Genomic DNA, 17,894 nt, shown 5'->3' on the forward strand with positions numbered 1-17,894 from the left:
ATGATTTTATTAAAAAAAAAAAAAAAGAAGGGGAATTTGCACTTACACCCCATGTACTATCACTGATTTGCACATACACCCCTTGTACTCCAAATTTAGGCACTTACACCCCTTGTACTTTGGACTGAAGTGCAATTGTTAGAAAAATCCGTTAAAATTGATGAAAAAGCTACTGGCGGGAGATTTTCCTCCAAAATGAGGAAGAAAATACTCAAAATAACCCTGATAGCCATTTATAATCTATGTCAAACTCCCATTCCAAAAAACAGAGCATCCAAACCCCTTCCTTCTTTTAACCCACTCTCTCTTCTCTCACAGGATGTCTTCTCAAACATCAAGAATCTCATCAATCTCAAGCCAAAAGATGCATCCAATTTGCCTTTGCGATTTGCTTGAAATTGATGGGCTTCTTAATATTTGAGAAGACATCTTCTGAGAGAAGAGAGATGTATTGTTCCACTTAACTTTTTCTTAAAGTTATGGTTATCTTTATTTGAATTTTTTCGCGTTTGTTAGTTTTGCACCAAATTTTTGTGATTTATTAATTCATCTCGATGAGAAAAATTGTAAAAGTTTTTTTTTTTTTTTTACTTTTACCCAAATATTTTGGAAAATAACCACTTTTATGTATTAAAAAAAAAAAAGCCAAACAAGAGAGGCACAAAACTAACCACTTTTTTAGGTAAAAGTAAAAAAAATTACTTTTCCAATTCGTCTTGACGAGATGAATCAGAAAACTAAAAAAGTGAGGCAGAAAATTAACAAACGCAAAAAAAATCAAATAAGAAAACAAAACCAAAAAAAGTGGTAAAGGTTGTTAGTAGAACAGAGTCAAAGAGTGGGTTATTGGGAGGGAGGGGTATGGATGTTCTATTTTTGGAAAGGAGAGTTTGAGAAGGCTTATATATGGCTATCAAGGTTAGTTCAAGCATTTTTTTCCCTCATCTTGGAGGGAAATTTCCCGCCACAGTAGCTTTTCCATTCATTTTAACGGATTTTCTAACAGTTGCACTTCAGTCCAAAGTACAGTGGGTGTAAGTGCCTAAATTTGGAGTATAAGGGGTGTACGTGCAAATTGGTGATAGTACAAGGGGCGTAAGTGCAAATTTTCCTAAAATAAAAAAAATGAACCCACAATTGATTGTGTTCACGCCAATTTTTTTGAATGCCACATTACAACAGTTGTTCTCCTCTTCAAGTAAAATACAAACAGGAAACTAGATTGAGATCAGAGCAACATTAATCGTTGTTTTCATCTTTAACCAAGAAAATCCTTTACAACAAATGCCGATCCCGGCTATGCTGTATTTCATTTCATGGCTCAAATATGGTTTAGAACACAGGACAAAAAAATTACAGATCATGATGATTCAAGTAAATTTATTAACTTCATATACTAGTATAATCATTTGGATTCGATTCAACCGACAAAGGTTTATACAGTATGTAAAAAGATGTATCATCTTGTACAAGCTTTGATCCAAAAAGTAAATATTAGCGGACCAAAGAACAAAAAAAGCTAAATGAAGAACTCTCGTATAATGACAATTACCAAGTATTAGCACCTGATTACCGCCGGTACAACTGTATAAGCAAAGGATCGTTTACCTCTGCTCCTTTGATAACTACAATTTTTCTCTGGGTCTCATTCTCAAGCCTTTGGTTCAAAATTCTCTTGCAAGAACCAGTAAAGTTCCTCTGCGACAAGAATTGGGTACTCTTCCTGTGGGAGAAGGGCACCTGGGACCTCAACAAACTTGCTCACTCCTTTGGCTTCTCTGAGAGCTTCCATTTCTGCTTTTGATCTCTTGGGAGCACCCAAAGTAGACACAACTAGCACTGGTATTCTCCCTTCAAATCCTCCAAAGAGTTCAACAAACTCTTCTCGTGACTTCACAGGGTCTAGTAGACCGGTCAAGAAAGCGGCAGGCACGTAACGGGCCCCATCCCGTTTTGTAAGAGCATACCTGCTCTCAATGATGTCGGCAGTTACATTTTCAGGATTAGCGTACACGTGAGATTTGTATTGAGATTGGATTGCGTTCTCGTTGCTTACAAGCACATTGTACATCATCCAGCCTAGAGCAGGAGCCCTCAGGGTTCCCCTAAGAAGCCCATACCTGTTTATTTAGCGAAATAAAATGGAAGGTGAGATCTAGGTGGTCAAGAATGTAAACTAATAAACGAAAGGTCAACTATTAAGGAAATTGCACAGTTGTGTTAGTTCAATACTTGGATATGATTTTGTTGCATACAATAGCAAGGTCCACAGTCCACTATTGCATTGCAAGATCTTGCGAGTGAGCACAAAATAAAACTTCAAAACCAGTGGAGCACAGTGTCCACCCAAATTACAAGATGTATAGTTAAGAGTACCTTGATTCCATCTTAGAATCTCGACCAAACACAATAGGTAGGGGCCCAGCCCAGGTGGGTGCAACAGCAGCAATGCCAGTTGGCTGCACTAAACCCTTTTTTGCAGCACGAACTGTTAATGTAGCAGCATGCCCTCCGCCAAAGACCACTAAATCATTGTCTAGTACAAATGAGCATAGCTATTAGCAAGAAAGATGGAAGAAAATTGACAAGAGTTGTCTTGAGAAACATAACGAAATCACAGAGAATGAAGATGCTGGAATTGCGAGCTACTCCAAAGAGTACGCAAAACCAAAATTTCTCCGAATTTCAAGATCCATGTCAGCAAAAGATTCGCTAAGGGAAGCAACAAAAGTGTTACATTATTATGGTGTAGCTTTCTCGAGAGAAATGCTCAGTCAACCTAAGAACTCATCAATATTCAAAGCAAAATATTCCAAATTTAACTGATAAAGGAAATAATTTGAAGATTCCCTTGGAGTGGACATGTTCTAATGGCTCTTCAACTTGCCAAAGAGGTAAGCAAAACAATATTTTGGAATTGCTTCCTCCCTTAGAGATGCCCAAGCATGGTGATTTGTAAGGAAAACCCTGGGAGACTTAAACTAAGGTAATAAGACAAAGCAATACATCCAAGAGCTAAAGTACTAATACCATAAACACTAGAACCAAAAGAGATTCAATAGTTAGCTTACCCCTACATCAAGTATGTGGACATAAAAAAAAATTATATTGAAAGATTCAGAAGACTGCAGAAATGTGCGGTCATCTGGTTATCAAGAATATCCTTTCTCCACAACATCGCTAGTGTTTATGGAACTTCTACAGGAAAACACTTTAAGCAAGAGGTTAGAAGTTAGACCCTAAACTTCAAAATGATGTTAGTAAGAGAATAAGAGATAGTCATTAGCTATGTAGCACCGATACTTCGTCAGAGGTCACATCCCGTTGTTGGACACTTCTTAGATACCAACACTCACTGGACATTTGTCCGACTCTCAAATTCTAAGTGTCCTATTGTACCTCAACGTTTTCCATTTGGACACTTGGAGGAAACTTTAAAAAAGGCTCCGGACACTCTCAGACACTCAGAGAACAAGTCGGGGGTTATAAACGAAATATTAAAACTTAGGGAAGTCGTATTTTTTGTGTGACAGATATTGGTTTATTGGTTAGAAATACACATAAATGATGAAATGTTTCTTTCCGTTAACATACTCTTGTGATTGATATAAAAATGAATATGATTTGAAGGTACATGTAGTGTTGCACAGTAACAAGTAGAGCCTTACTTTTTCTAATTTGTATTTATACGATAGTATCCAAATATGTGTCTTAAAACGTGTCCCCCAATGTGTTGTGTCTCCAATTTTTTGAAACTTACATGTCAAAGTGTCTGTGTCGTGTCACGTGTCCCTGTCGATGCTACATAGGTCATAAGACATCCATAGACTTCTCTGAAGGAACATATGTTCATGGATGTAATAGATCAATGACAATACTTGAAAGGAAAAACCTACTCAGGACCCACAATTGCTTTAGAAACAAGAAGGTAAAGGATAGAGATAGTGTGGCGGGAATGGCTCGAAGATCGAACCCGGGCGATGGCCGTGTCACGTTGTTTAGTCAGACCCGTGGACTCATGGGTTGGATGGACAGGCGGTGCAGCATTCAATGTGCCTCTGCCAGGCCAGGTTCATTCACCGCGGAGGAATCATAACTCTTGGTTCGGCGGCATCCCACCGGACCAATTAGAAACTCTACAAAAGTCCAAATACCGCCGAACTATTTAGATCGGCAGAACCAACACCCACCGAGCCACCCCTGCTCCCTGACTTGGAGAGGAAGTCAGGAAGAGCCGAGTAGGTATGACAGGCGGCGTGGCACCTTTTCCCCTATTACAGGAATGGATCGTGGAGATCGTGACAGGCCTGAGATTGCGGGCCTAATTTGGCGCCACGATTGACGAACCAATCACCGAGCACGTGGAACGTACGCGTGGGCTGGTCTCCACGTTTCCTTCCCCTATTTTTAGTCCACCTTGAGGAAAAGGTAACTGATTCTCTCCCCGAAAACCCTAAGCATAATCTAAACAGCTCCTCTTTCCTCTTTCTTACTTGACCGTCGGAGTGCCTGTCCCGGACTTCCCACGATCCGGGTTTGGCACTAACACGGGTGCTTAAGTGTGCAGGTCTCAACCACGCTAAAGATACACCAACCTAGCCACCATTTAAGAAGGTTCTACTGGAGAAAGCACAGCAACACAATTAGCGACTCTGCTGGGGAAACTTCTGACTCAGATTTTGTGGTGAACACTTTCTCCTCGCACTCTTTCTCCCTTTACCTCTATTCGAAGATGACTAGTGTGGACGAACGACTTCTTGATCTCATGCACTTCATTCTGAACCCTCAAGCTCGCCAAGCCTCCCCAACAACTCAGCAAGTACGGGTAGATCTAGGGCTTGTAGGCACCCCTTCCAGGGGATTCGATGGCTCAGTTATGGTGGGGTCAACTGTCGTCGGGACAAGTAACCTTATTGCAGGAGCGGCTTCGTTCCACATCAACAGCGTCAACCGTATGATGGCCAACCTTAACCCTATTCCACCTCCTCCACCAGAGCTCGCGGTGAGCATGGCAGAGGAGTTACTGCGACTAAGGACGCAGGCACAAGAGCTCCAGGAGCAACAAGGGACCCTCCCGTTTCTAGGTCTAGGGAACGGGGCCGAAGGAGAAATGCGGCCCATACGTCCCAGACGATGGACACTGTTAGGGCCTCTGCCTTTACAAGGCTCGGCCCACTGTGTCGTCTTGACGCCCATGGAGGCATTCATCTGGAGTCCAAACACCAAACGTCTTCTCATAACCAACCGTCTGGCGAAGGCCGCATTCACCGAACACTATGACCCGAAACGAGCACCACGATCTCGAGCGCTTGGACGAGAGGATCTCAGGAAGGGTGCACACCGACCGAGGTGGCTCACGGAACGGCGACAGGAGGAATATAGCAAGAAATTCCCATGACAATCCCACTAGATCCCATGACCGCCGAGATGACCGTTACGCAGCCAGGTTTGGGGACCGGCAGAACGAAGACCGTGAAAAAGGAGTAGCAACTCATTCCCAACAGCGTTCACTGGGGCACTCCGCAGGTCATTCCCAACAGCTTTCGCCGGGGCAATCTGCACGTCACACCCGACAATACTCACCGAGGCACTCTGCGGGACCGTCCTAAGCACATGTGGAGGACAGCCAGGGGCTGCTCCCTGAGGAAATATGCGAAGTTAGCAGCGACGGCAGAGCTTTGACTGTGGTGAACACCCGGGCCGGTGAGAGAACCACCTACCGGGTGGCTCAACAGCACATGGGTTCCCCACCAAGAAAGGAAAATATGAAGGCAACATCAGGGGCCAAGAGACGGCACTCACTTGAGCAGAGTGTCGGCGGTCGAAGACCCCGAATTCCACTCTTCAACAAGAGTTCAAGGGATGCCATCCCCGAGACGTATGTAGCACCGTCGGCAGTCATTGCGCCGAACCCTTAGGTCATGGCTATAACCACAACTGAAAAGTTGGGATTGCTTTTCACCCAGGCTATCGCCGAGGAAGTTCCCCCTTCTAACTTCAAGGTCCCAAAGTTTAATACCTACAATCCCAAGTCGGACGCACCGACCCACGTTCAACAATTCAGGTCGATGTCAGCTTTCTGTGGACTCAGCGAAGCCATGATGTGTCGAACGTTCTCCCTAAGCCTACCTGACACTGCCATGTTGTGGTACACCCAGCTTAAACCAGGATCTATCAATAGTTTTGGGGAATTGGAGCGTTCGTTCACGGCCCGATTTGTAGCGAGCAATCGGCGGCCGAAGACGATTGAAGCTTTGACAGATTTGCGACGGAAAGTCAGCGAATCCTAGAAGGATTACTCTGAACGCTTCTATAATGTCTACAACTTGGTTGAAAGTTGTGACCAAAAGACCGCTACTACGTCTTTTAAACGCAGTCTGGATCGGTCCTCGGATCTCTCCAAAGAGTTGATGCTCCGGCCGCCGAGCGACATGTCAGATCTTATGCACACTATTGCCCTTTATATTGAGCTCAAGGAATATATCGAGGGCTCCGGTGTTGCGAACGTTGCCAACTCGGCTAAACCGACAGCGAAGGAAATAGAGAAGCAAGTCAACACCATTGCCAAAAGGGAAGGCACCGACGTGGGCGGCAATAGAGGAGGCGGCAAGACGTGGGACCGACCACCGAGCGATGGACGGGATTATCTTGCCATTACCACCTACTTCAAAGAGCCCATCTTTTGTATGCTTCGCAAGTGTGGACACTTGCCCAGATTCCAATGGCCAACAGGAGCAGCAGAAAAACTAGGGACCGCGGATGGGCGTGAGTCGAATCAGCGGGTGTTCTGTTCATTCAATGAACAGGGGCATTATACGACGGCATGTCAGCCGTATTAGTTCTATCTCGAAGAGCTTGTACAGTAAGGAAAGATGGATCGGTGGATCGATCGAACCAAGTCGTCGGACGCAAGGGGTCAGGCATGGGCCCGGGTCCTGGACGGTGTTGTACATTGCATACATGGCCCAATGGGTCAAAACCGGGCCAATGAGCTCCACAATGAGCTTTATCGGCCTTCTCCTTTCGAGGTGATGGGGGTACAGCCGTCTATGAAACACAAGATGGATGTTCGTCACATGTGGGAGATCACGTTCACCGAGCAGGACATGGAGGGGGTGTCTTTTCCCCACAATGACGCTTTGGTCCTCTCAATACCCTTCCAACGGAAATTGGTCCAGCGAGTGTTGATTGACCAAGGCAGCTCGGTGGAGATTCTGTATTACTCAGCGTTCAAGGCCATTGGCCTCTCCAAGGATCAATTGTCTCCAGTGGACGCCCCTCTAGTTGGTTTTATAGGGATTCCAATCTACCCGGTTGGCCAGATAGTACTCCTAGTTTTTGCCGGTTCAGTGCAACTTGACATGGAGTTTATTGTGGTCAACTCGCCGAGCCCCTACAATGCCATTCTTGGCCGTAACTGGTTGCACGACATGGCTGTTGCATCCACACTCCACCAATGTGTTCGATTCATCGGCAAGTCTAGACGGCAGGAAACCATTAAGGGAGATCAAACGGCTTCCAAAAAATTCTTTGTTAATTCCGTTCGTGGAAAAGGCAAGGCAAATGAACTTCAGTGGATTGAGGTCCCCGAATTGTCGGACGGAGTAGAGCCCGGCAACGCAGTCAAGGAAGCACTTCAGGGACCAGATGAAATTGGCAGATCGGCCTCTGATAGAGCCGTGGAAGATCTAGTTCGGATACCAATCGATGAGGATGGGACTCGGTTCTTTTTGGTTGGCTCGGAACTTAATGAGGCCGAGCGCGGTCACTTAGTCCAGTTCCTCAAGGATAATATAGAAGTCTTTGCCTGGACCCCGTACGATATGCCAGGAGCGAGCCCTGATGTGATAAAGCATTCGTTGAATGTTGATCCAGGCTTGAGGCCCATCGTTCAGAAGCCGCGCCGAGCCTCCGTGACGCACGCTGACGCTGTGAATGAAGAGGTTGAACGCCTTCTGGATGCCGAAGCAATCCGTGAGGTTAAGTATCCAACTTCGTTGGCAAATCCGGTGGTAATTTGGAAGAAAAACGGCAAATGGCAGGTATGCGTCGATTTTACCGACCTAAATGACGCGTGCCCCAAGGACTGTTTCCCTGTCCATGGATCAACCAGTTGGTGGATGCCACCACCGGATACGCGCGATTGAGCTTCATGGATGCATACTGGGGCTATCATCAAATCGCCATGGATTAGAAGGATCAAGAAAAGACAACCTTCATAACCTCCAATGGCACTTATTGCTACCTGGTGATGCCTTTTGGGTTGAAAAATGCCGGGGCCACGTTTCAACGGATGATAGCCTTGCTGTTCAAAGGGTTGCTCGGTCGGATAATGGAGGCTTATATCGACGATATGGTTGCCAAAAGCAAGGACACAACCGACCATCTTCTCCACCGCGGTGAAATATTCAACGTGCTGAAAAGGTTCGGCTCACAGCTTAATTCCGAGAAGTGTGCGTTTGGTGTCGGGTCAGGCAAGTTCCTTGGCCATTTGGTCACGCACCGAGGGATTGAAGCTAACCTAAGCCAGATCAAAGCTATCCAGGATCTTAGGGCACCCGCCACGGTGAAAGAAGTCCAACGTCTCACCGGCATGGTGGCTACTCTTAACCGTTTTATCAGCAAATCCTCGGATGTCTGCCGACCATTTTTTCAATCAATTAAGGGCAGTAGCCAGAGAAGCTTTCCCTGGTCAGCGGAGTGCGATCACGCTCCCGCCAAGCTGAAATTGTGCTTATCCCGAGCCCTCTTGTCGTGCCGAAGGAAGAAGAGTTATACCTCTACCTCGCTGTGTCTGAACATGCCACGAGTGTAGTGTTGGTTCGGCAGGAACGCACCGAGCACGGCACTGATCAACAGCCGATTTATTACATTAGCAAGACGCTGTTGCCCGCCGCGACCCGCTACATGCCAATCGAGAAGTTGGCAACGGGTCACGGCGAAGAGGAAGCTCGTGCCGTACTTCCAAAGTTTCACCATTGTGGTCATCACCGAGTATCCATTGAAGACCGTCCTCCGGAAGGCGGACTTATCGAATCGACTTTGCAAATGGTCCCTAGAGTTGGCTAATTTCGATATTCGATATCATCCCCGAACGGCGATCAAAGGAAAAGTGCTGGCAGACTTTGTCACCGAGCTCTCTCCTAGCCTAGCCCTAATACTGAAGACGGGGATGAACCCACGTTGATTGATGATTCAATCGTGTCAGATCCCGGACCTCAGTTGAGCCACCCAATGCATGGTGAATTTATCACTAAGCGCCCCATCCCCTTACACCGAGCAAAGATCTTCACCGGCCATGCCTAGCGTTTTCACGTCGACGGTGCATCTAACAACCGAGGGGCCAGCACCGGGATAGTGTTGGTATCACCAAGCGGAACAATGCATGAGCATGCCCTCAGCATTGGCTTCCCCGCCACCAACAATGAGGCCAAGTATGAGGCCCTAATTGCCGGGCTTCGCCTCGCTTGGCATATGGGCGCCAATGAAGTCCAAGTTTACAGTGACTCTCAGCTCGTTGTGAACCAACTCAACGACGATTATGAAGCCAAGGATGCACATGAATAAGTACATGGGCCAGGTCATTGCTTTGACAGGTTCGTTTAAGAAAGTGGTTTTTGATCATGTTGGCAGGGATCCTAACTCACACGCCGATGCTTTGGCTAGCCTTAGAGCCATCTGTGCCACACATGACGACAGTCAAACAATAGTCCTTAGCGACGTTCCTTCATCGAGCTTCGAGCCAGAGCTACAGGAGGTCATGGAAATTCATCTGGCACCAAGCTGGATGGATCCCCTTGTCTCCTACTTGAAGCTTACCACCCTTCCTACAATTCGCAAGGAGGCTCAAAGATTTGCTGCCAATCCGCCTCCTATTTCCTTGATCCCTTCGGCGTCCTGTATCGCCGGTCTGGTCTTACACGGATCCCGACCTCCGTATGGTTCATGAGCAGTAAGTGCCAAGCATCCTTAAAGAACTCCATGGTGGGAGTGCTGGCTGCCACATTGGCAGCCGATCCTTGGCTGACCGTGCCCTTTCTCAAGGTTACTAGTGGAAGAAGATGGTACACTCTGTTACCAAGTTTGCCAAGCAATGCGAGTCGTGCCAAAAGCACTCTCCGCTTCTCCACCAGCCGACCCTGCCCCTACAACCAGTCTCTAGCCCTTCGCCCTTTGCCCAATGGGGCCAAAAGCCCTCAGCGGTTTCACGCACATCATTACTGCCACTGATTACTATACCAAGCGGGTGGAGGCCAAGGCGCTCATTACAATCACGGCTGTTAACGTGGAGAATTTTCTTTGGAAGCAAATCTTCACCCGGTTCGATGTGCCATATGCCATCATGTCTGACAACAGCACCCAATTTGTGGCTGACGCCATCAAAGCCCTGTATAAGAAGCGCAATATTCAGATGAGACGGCATCCGTCTCCTATCCTCTGAGGAACGGGCAAGCTGAGGCCGCCAACAAGGCCATTTCCGCAGCTCTAAAAAGCCGACTCACCAATAAACGTGGCAAGTGGGCGGCCAAGTTGCCCGATATGCTGTGGGGCTATCGTACCACCCCACAGCGAGGCACCGGCCGGACCCATTACTCTATGGCGTTCGGCTTTGAGGCTGTGCTCCCGGTGGCGGTTACTTGCCCCACAACTCGAACTGCTAGTTTCGATGTCCTGGCGAATGATGCCATGTTGGCCTCCGAGGTGGATCGTGTTGACGAGCTCCGAGACGACGCCCACATTAGGTACGCGGCCTACCAGCAGCAGTTGGCTCGGGGCTATAACAAGAATGTACAGACCCTGCCTTTCAACGTGGAAGATCCTGTCCTTTGACAGGTGGTCCAGAAGAAAGACCGGAAGAAATTCATCCCAAGTGGGAGAGGGTCCATTCCGGGTTGTTAAGAAGGTGGGCTATGGTTCTTATGAACTCTCCGAAATGGATGGCATGGCTGTGCCGAACTATTGGAATGTGCAGCTGCTTCGGAAGTTTTATGCGTAATTTTTTTCTTTTCCTTTTATGTTCTCAGCTACTTGTGTAATCCTTCAACTCTTCCGTTTCAATAAAGTTCTTGTTTGGCAATTCTTTGTTTATTCACAATTGGATTGTTCCCCTCGGTGGGTTTCTTGTGCTCATTCTCTTAAGTCCTCATTACGACTTGAAGGGCACCGGGGCATGCTCTTTTAGTTCCTGTTCGGCGGAATGGCACATGACATATCCTAAAGGGGGCATGCCCGGCTTTTGCCTCCACTTTTGCTTCGGCAGCACCTTACGCCGCTGTGGTATGTGTCTGCCGATGCAAGAGCTGGGTAAGGCAAAGGCTGGGGCTACAACATCGAACCAACCGTGTGCATGAAGTGCAATACATGGGCTAACGTGTGCATAAACAATAGATGAAAATTTTCATTCATTCACCATCCAAAATTTACAATTACTGGGGCTCGACAATGGGAAAATGTTTTGTGCCGACCCCAAATACAAAAAAAAACAGGAAACAAAAAGAAAAGTACAGAAGGTCTAAGCTCCGGAGGTGCGGTCCAACTGCTGGGAAGGAAACAGATGGCTCGGAAGTTGCACGGTGGGTACCACTGGAGGCTTCTTTCGGTGGTCAACCTTGTGAACCTCGGCGTAATCAAGCCCGACCTGGTACCCAAGTAGGAACGAACTGTTGTGGGTCTCCTCAATCCCCCTCCTTGAAGGCATTCTTGACCAGGCCCTCCACCTACTGCTTATATTGCTCACCTGCTGCTTATATTGCTCCTGCTTATATTGCTCCCAGGCCTCATTGAATCCGGCGTTACTGGCCTATTCCAGCAGTTTCGGCAGCTTTTCCTCCGAGAACTTCTTCTCCTCCAGCAACCAGTCCTGCTCTGCCTTGAGGTATTGGACCTCAATCAGCAGCCGGTCCCTCTCGGCCAGCCCTTCCGCCGCTTCAGCAACGGATGCCTCCAGTTTGGAGATCTCATCGGCGGCCGCCTTCGCCTCTTCCCTCTTGATCTTTAGCTCCCCTCAGAGAGATCTTCTTGTCTCAAGAAAAGAGTCCATATCGTTGTAGGCCCAGCTAGCGCACTGCCCGGCCTATAATAGGAGAAAGGGTTAGCATCTGGAAAGGAAATTCTAAAGTAACGAAGTGAGATATACCTTTCGATGAAAAGGCACAGCTCAGCCATGTTGGGGGCCCTCCCCCCCACAGATTTTCCATATCTCAGGGGAGGGCCACCCTCTTGAGAAGGGTCATGGCCAGGAGCGGGTTATCCGCCAGGCTGTTTGCAGCAATTATCATGTGCCCATCTGGGCACTCGAAATCCAGCTTGAAAAGCACCGGGGACCCTTCCGGTTCGGTGGTATCGTCCATGACATGGATTACCCCAGTGATCACCTCGTCTTCAGTGGTCTTGGCCCTCTTCTCAGCCCTTTTGTTCTGCCCCCTCGCCAGCTGTGCTACCCTGCCTACGGCGGCCAGAGCGGAGCGGTTGGGTGCCGATGGTGGCAGGGGGCTGAACTTGCTGCTCCGGCTGCTCTACCGAATTCTGCTCCGGTTGCTGCTTGCTGGCGGGCAGATTGGAGGTGGAAAGGTCTTGGGCCATGTACTGATCCCGAAGTGCCTACCCGGCGACGCTGGCAAGATTCACCGCTTTCCTAACTATCTTGCTCTTGTCTTTCCGGTGAGCAAAGCTATGGTAGGTGGGTTCGTAGCCGAGAAGGGTGGGTGTGTCCCTGTTTGCACACCAGAGGAGAGCGATCAAGTTGGCCCACCTTCCGGTGAGATAAAGTCCCTTGGTCGGTGCGGAGCAATCTGCATGCAGAAGAAAAGTGCTAGTACGGTGCAATGTTTATTAAGGCAAGTATAAAAGAGCATGAAGACAAGATGATCTAATACCAGGGACGTCCCCGCCGCCGGGGAACCCTCTCACTTGGGGGATGTTGTAGGGCCTCTCAACCGCCGCGCCCTCCCAGGTGGGGAAGGGAAAGTCAAGAAGAGGGTTTATCGGGCCCCATTCGAAGTTCCCGGATACCCTCACCAGGACATTCCCCCACTTCTCTATGTCGTAGAGACGGTCCACTAGGTGGTCAAACCACTGCCGCGTGGTCAAGTAGTATTGTCGTACATTGGGTTCCTTGATACCACGTACATCAGCATCAAATCACCCAAGTCGAAGGTCAGGTTGTTCGCCTCGGCCAACCTCATTGTCGAGCAAAGGATGTGCCAGGTGTTCACCGAAACCTAGATCGGAGTGAGATTGCACAACTCCAGGAAGTACAAGAGGAAAGGGCTCATTGGGAACCTTACCCCCCCGGTGATGTCGTACAGTGGGAGGATGATGAAGTCTACACCGAAGGTGATTCTATCGCCGGTCACCCTCTCCACTAGGACGTCATCCGGGACCTCGTACTTCACCCGAAATTCATCTTTGAAGCCCCTTGGACCATTGCCGTAGAGGTGGTTGTACAGCATGGGACCCAAGTTGGTTGGCAACGGGGGAATGAGGTTGATGTCCCTCGGTGGTTTCGGTTGAGCCTCTGGCCCTCCTACACTGGACGCGTTCAGCGGTGGCCCCGCTGACGTAGATGTGCTGGCTTGAGCTCCAGCTGTAGTGCACTCGAAATGATCCTCCTCTTCTGGTTCGAAGCCATTTGGGATCGACTCGGAAGGAGAATCGCCCCGGCCATAAAGGATATCCTTAGAAGCCCTGTTGTCCACTTGGAGGGGAACGCGGATGACAGGATGCTCAGGCTGCCGAGCGACGTTACTCGAGCTTTCGTCGAAGCTCACATTACCCATCCGGTAACCTCTGTCAAGGTTCTGGATAGTTTCCTAGAGGTCCAGATATACGTTAGGATCTACCCTCAACAAGTAGGAGCTGGGAAAGTCCACCATGCTGAAGACCAAAAGAAAAAGGAAGAATGAAGAAAGTCAAAAACCTTACTTCAGCATGGTTTCACCCCTATTAGCGTAACCGAGTGCCTAAGGCCTTCGTCGGGGGTTATTCAGTAAGATCCTCCTCGGCAGAAGAACACGAGACCTCACCAAGGCCATATACGCCAGATCGTGGCAAGGATAAAGGATCCACCACAGGCATACGAGTAAGGACCGCCATCATTGGCGGTCCAAGTGGTGGACCACGGCCAAAAAAGTCCACAGAAACTCGTCGAAAATAGAGTAAATCTGAGGTTTTTGTACAAAAGTGTGCCATTTAGCATGATGAGTGTTGTGGCAAGCAGGAAACGAAACAACAAGGATATCAGAGTTACCTGAAAGTGCTGAAGAAGAACGACGGTGGAGCGACAGAAGATTCGAACGAGAGCTTGGACGCAGGCGAAGTTGCACAGCGAGAGCAAAAGAGCAAAAATGGTTTTCTGTCTCACCCCCTTCCCTTATATAATGGACAAAGTGAGAGGGGGGAAACCTAGGGGCTACGCACCGGAACCGAAGTGACGCGACCCCGTCCACTCTCGGTGCGCCACATGGAAAGCCTGTATCGATCCGTACTCGCAGCGCCCCCCCCCTGCTGCCATGTGGCACTCTACGCTGCTTCAGGTTCAAACCTGACCGTTCGATCTATGAGCCAAACAATTCCATCAGCTCCCTTTGCAGCAAATACATCATTACTCCGGATTCAAAACGCCCCTTTGTTCCACCTGATGGCCCCACGGATACCGCTCGGCGTACCTACCACGGTGTTCCCTCAGGAGAACATTGGTTCGGCTAAGACGTTACCGAGATGGCCTGGAGGAACCACTGGTCAACTCCTCCCATCTTTGACCAAGGGTGGAAGAAGTTGAAGGGCTATTGTGGCGGGAATGGCTCGGAGATCGAACCCGGGTGATGGCCGCGTCACGTTGATTAGTCAGACCCGTGGACTCATGGGTCGCATGGACCGGCGGTGCAGCATTTAATGTGCCTCTGCCGGACCTGTTCTGCCGGGCCAGGTTCGTTCACCCGCGGAGGAACCATGGACCTGGATGAGGGTTAGTCAGTCATAACTCTCGGTTCGGCGGTGTCCCACCGGACCGATTAGAAACTCTACAAAAGTCCGAATACCGCCGAGCTATTTAGATCGGCAAAACCGACACCCACCGAGCCACCCCTGCTCCCTGACTTAGAGAGGAAGTCAAGAAAAGCCGAGTTGGTGTGGCGTGGCATCGTTTCCCCTATTACAAGAACGGATCGTGGAGATCGTGACAAGCCTGAGACTGCAGGCCTGATTAAGCACCACGATTGACAAACCAATCACTGAGCGCGTGGAGCGTATGCGTGGGCTGGTCTCCATATTTCCTTCGCCTATTTTTAGTCCACCTTGAGGGAAAGGTAACTGATTCTCTCTCCGAAAACCCTAAGCATAATTTAAAAAGCTCCTCTTTCCTCTTTCTTACTTGATCGTCGGAGTGTCTGTCCCAGACTTCCCACGATCCGGGTTTGGCACTAACACAGGTGCTTAAGTGTACAGGTCGCAACCACGCCAAAGATACACCAACCTAGCCACCACTTAGGAAGGTTCTATTGGAGAAAGCACAGCACCACATATAGCATAAAGCAAATAAAACTGTTAGAATTAACTTAAAAGCGTTCTTGTATACCCCCTGAACTTAAACATGCTCTTGGTAAGAGATATTAATATGCCATTAGACATCCATAAACCTCCCTAAAGCAACATAAAATGTTCGTGGATGTAATAGATCAGTGACACTGCTGAAAAAAAATAAAAAAACCTACTTAGGACCCATAATTCCTTAAGAAACAAGAAGTGAAAGGAACAGATAAAGTAGACCAAATAGAACGGTTAGAATTAACTTAAGCGTGCTTTATATTGGATCCTCATGTATTACAAATTCAACCTTTATACCCATGGAATGTTACAAGACCTTGCATTAAGCTTTGTGATGCGTATCTTGTTCCATTCTAGTTACCAATAGCAAGCACTTATTTAGGAACATAATAAATTAAGTGCTTAGAGAAATAACGCTATACCAAAAAAAAAAAAAAAACTAAGAGAGTAGTGAAATAAACAACTACACATAGATATGTATGATGGTAGGTTCATGTGGAGAACTGTGTAACAAATACACAGATAACCAGCATTGTTGTTAGATAAGGACATAAGGTTGATCATGCAAATGCAATTGAAGCCACTAAGCCACCATAACTGATGCAAACATATTAATTCTCATTTAGTGTGGATATGAAAACAAACAATGACCAACTTGAGAACCATATAAGATATCGCTGACTAGGTGAAGCACATAAAACCTAGGGTTCTACTCACCTAAGCAGCTTACTGGACTATTTGGCTCATTCATGAAGTCAACCAAGAATTTCTCCATGACATCAGCATTGTAATCCAGCTTCGGCCTGTTCGAGTAACCAAGACCCGGCCAATCAACAATGGTAGCCCGCCAATTAACTTTGCCAACTCGTTGAACAATGTCTTTAGCCACTGATCTCCACTCTTCCACAGTGCTAACGTCAGAAATTGTTGGTATCATAAGAATATTCTTAGTAGGAACAGTGTTTTCCTTCTCATGTTCTTCATAATAAATGTTGATGAAGGTATCCTTGAATTTCCATTGCCAATTATTTGGCTGAATAAAAAAAAAAGACCAGCAAATGACTCAAAAACGGTTAACAAATAATGTCAAAAGTTGCAGTAGGAAACAAGGATTAAGATATCAAAACTCAAGAGGATAAACTTGCAAAAACAAAAACCGTTCATGTTTATCATATTAGGTGAGCATTGAATAGTCACATGGAGAAACCCATCTCACGTGCTTTAATATATCTACAAAACAAGTCTATCGTATCGCATACATGGTTGACCATTAACAGTTGGTCCTTCATAACATGTCAGATGGCACCTATGTCACTTATCAAACAAAATTACCCACTACTGTAACAATTTGTCCTTCGTAACATGTCAGATTGCAATTCAACTGGTTTGCAAATGCCTTTTCCCCAAATTGCATACCACCACTATATACTTATCGAACACAAAACTACTTACTAAAGCTTCAAATTCTCAACATTTGCTTTAGTTTTTGATGATTCACCCCTCTCAACTGCTTCAGTGTTAAAATTTCAATTACTTAATGTCTGGTATCGTAATATTTTCATAACAGACTTCTGAAGTGTGCATACTCCCTCCCTCTTATCTTTCATAGAAAGCGAATCTTGAAAGGAAATCCACATCCCATTCCTCATCCACAGCGGTTTACGTTAGTGCCAGAGGGCGAAGCGGGACATGTTCGACCTCATGTCTAACCACCGTCAAGTCGAACTAGCCCCCGAATTTTTGTTTGAAGACCGGAAAATCGGAATACTAAGCCCCGCCAACAAAAATCCGTAACTGTTGAGATTTTCTAAATTCTAAGTAGTGATAGTAAAATTAACTTCGACCCATATTACTTCAAAACCAAATGCAAACATAATGAAACAAATTGTGGGCTTTACTTAATTACCTTCATTGATACATCAGCAACGGATGTCTTTTCATAATCAAGAGAAGTTGAGGCCTTAACTGTGAGGGATTTGGGAAAGTAAGAATGGAGTGAAAGAGAGGGTCGATAGGTTCTGAAGGAGGAAGTGAAGATTTGTGAGGGCGACAAGTGTAGAATTGCAGAGGAGGCCATGGTTTAAAGGAACGAAATAACCGGAGTGGAATTATGAAATAGATTTAGGGCCGGATTAGGGTTTTACAAAGGCTGAGGAAAGGAGCAGCGGAGGGAGTTGATACCCTGTGAATCTATGGACCATATTCAAGCTTTCTTTCTTTTTTTCTGTTCATATTCGAGCTTTTTTTTTTTTTTGACATGACATCCATCCATATCCATATAACAATCCATATCCATATAACAAGGGAGGGGGTGTTTTCAAAATACCCCCTCACAAACTAACTTTTTGGGT

General features: G+C 47.0%; 2 protein-coding genes across 2 annotated transcripts; one reads left to right on the forward strand and one right to left on the reverse strand.

Moving 5' to 3' along the window:
• Nucleotides 1-1,366: 1,366 nt before the first annotated feature.
• Nucleotides 1,367-17,813, reverse strand: LOC131336299 (uncharacterized). Its single transcript, XM_058372086.1, has 4 exons — nt 17,450-17,813; nt 16,261-16,576; nt 2,377-2,536; nt 1,367-2,120 (listed from the first exon to the last, which is right to left on the reverse strand). Exons 1-4 carry the CDS (start codon nt 17,618-17,620, stop codon nt 1,652-1,654), a joined length of 1,116 nt encoding a protein of 371 aa, XP_058228069.1. The 5' UTR covers nt 17,621-17,813; the 3' UTR covers nt 1,367-1,651.
• On the forward strand, nt 5,372-11,774 carry LOC131336300 (uncharacterized). Its single transcript, XM_058372087.1, has 2 exons — nt 5,372-6,317; nt 6,993-11,774. Exon 2 carries the CDS (start codon nt 7,032-7,034, stop codon nt 8,145-8,147), a length of 1,116 nt encoding a protein of 371 aa, XP_058228070.1. The 5' UTR covers nt 5,372-6,317; nt 6,993-7,031; the 3' UTR covers nt 8,148-11,774.
• Nucleotides 17,814-17,894: the final 81 nt, after the last annotated feature.

Source organism: Rhododendron vialii, chromosome 8a (assembly GCF_030253575.1).
Source record: "Rhododendron vialii isolate Sample 1 chromosome 8a, ASM3025357v1".
NCBI lineage: Eukaryota > Viridiplantae > Streptophyta > Magnoliopsida > Ericales > Ericaceae > Rhododendron > Rhododendron vialii.

Excerpts from the sequence above, each read along its gene's own strand:
- LOC131336300 (XM_058372087.1), top strand. The coding sequence starts at position 7,032 with ATGGGGGTACAGCCGTCTATGAAACACAAGATGGATGTTCGTCACATG.
- LOC131336299 (XM_058372086.1), bottom strand. The coding sequence starts at position 17,620 with ATGGCCTCCTCTGCAATTCTACACTTGTCGCCCTCACAAATCTTCACT. Across the intron at positions 16,577-17,449 it reads TTGCTGATGTATCAATGAAG|CCAAATAATTGGCAATGGAA; the intron begins GTAATTAAGTAA and ends TTTTTTATTCAG. Across the intron at positions 2,537-16,260 it reads TAGTCCAGTAAGCTGCTTAG|ACAATGATTTAGTGGTCTTT; the intron begins GTGAGTAGAACC and ends CATTTGTACTAG.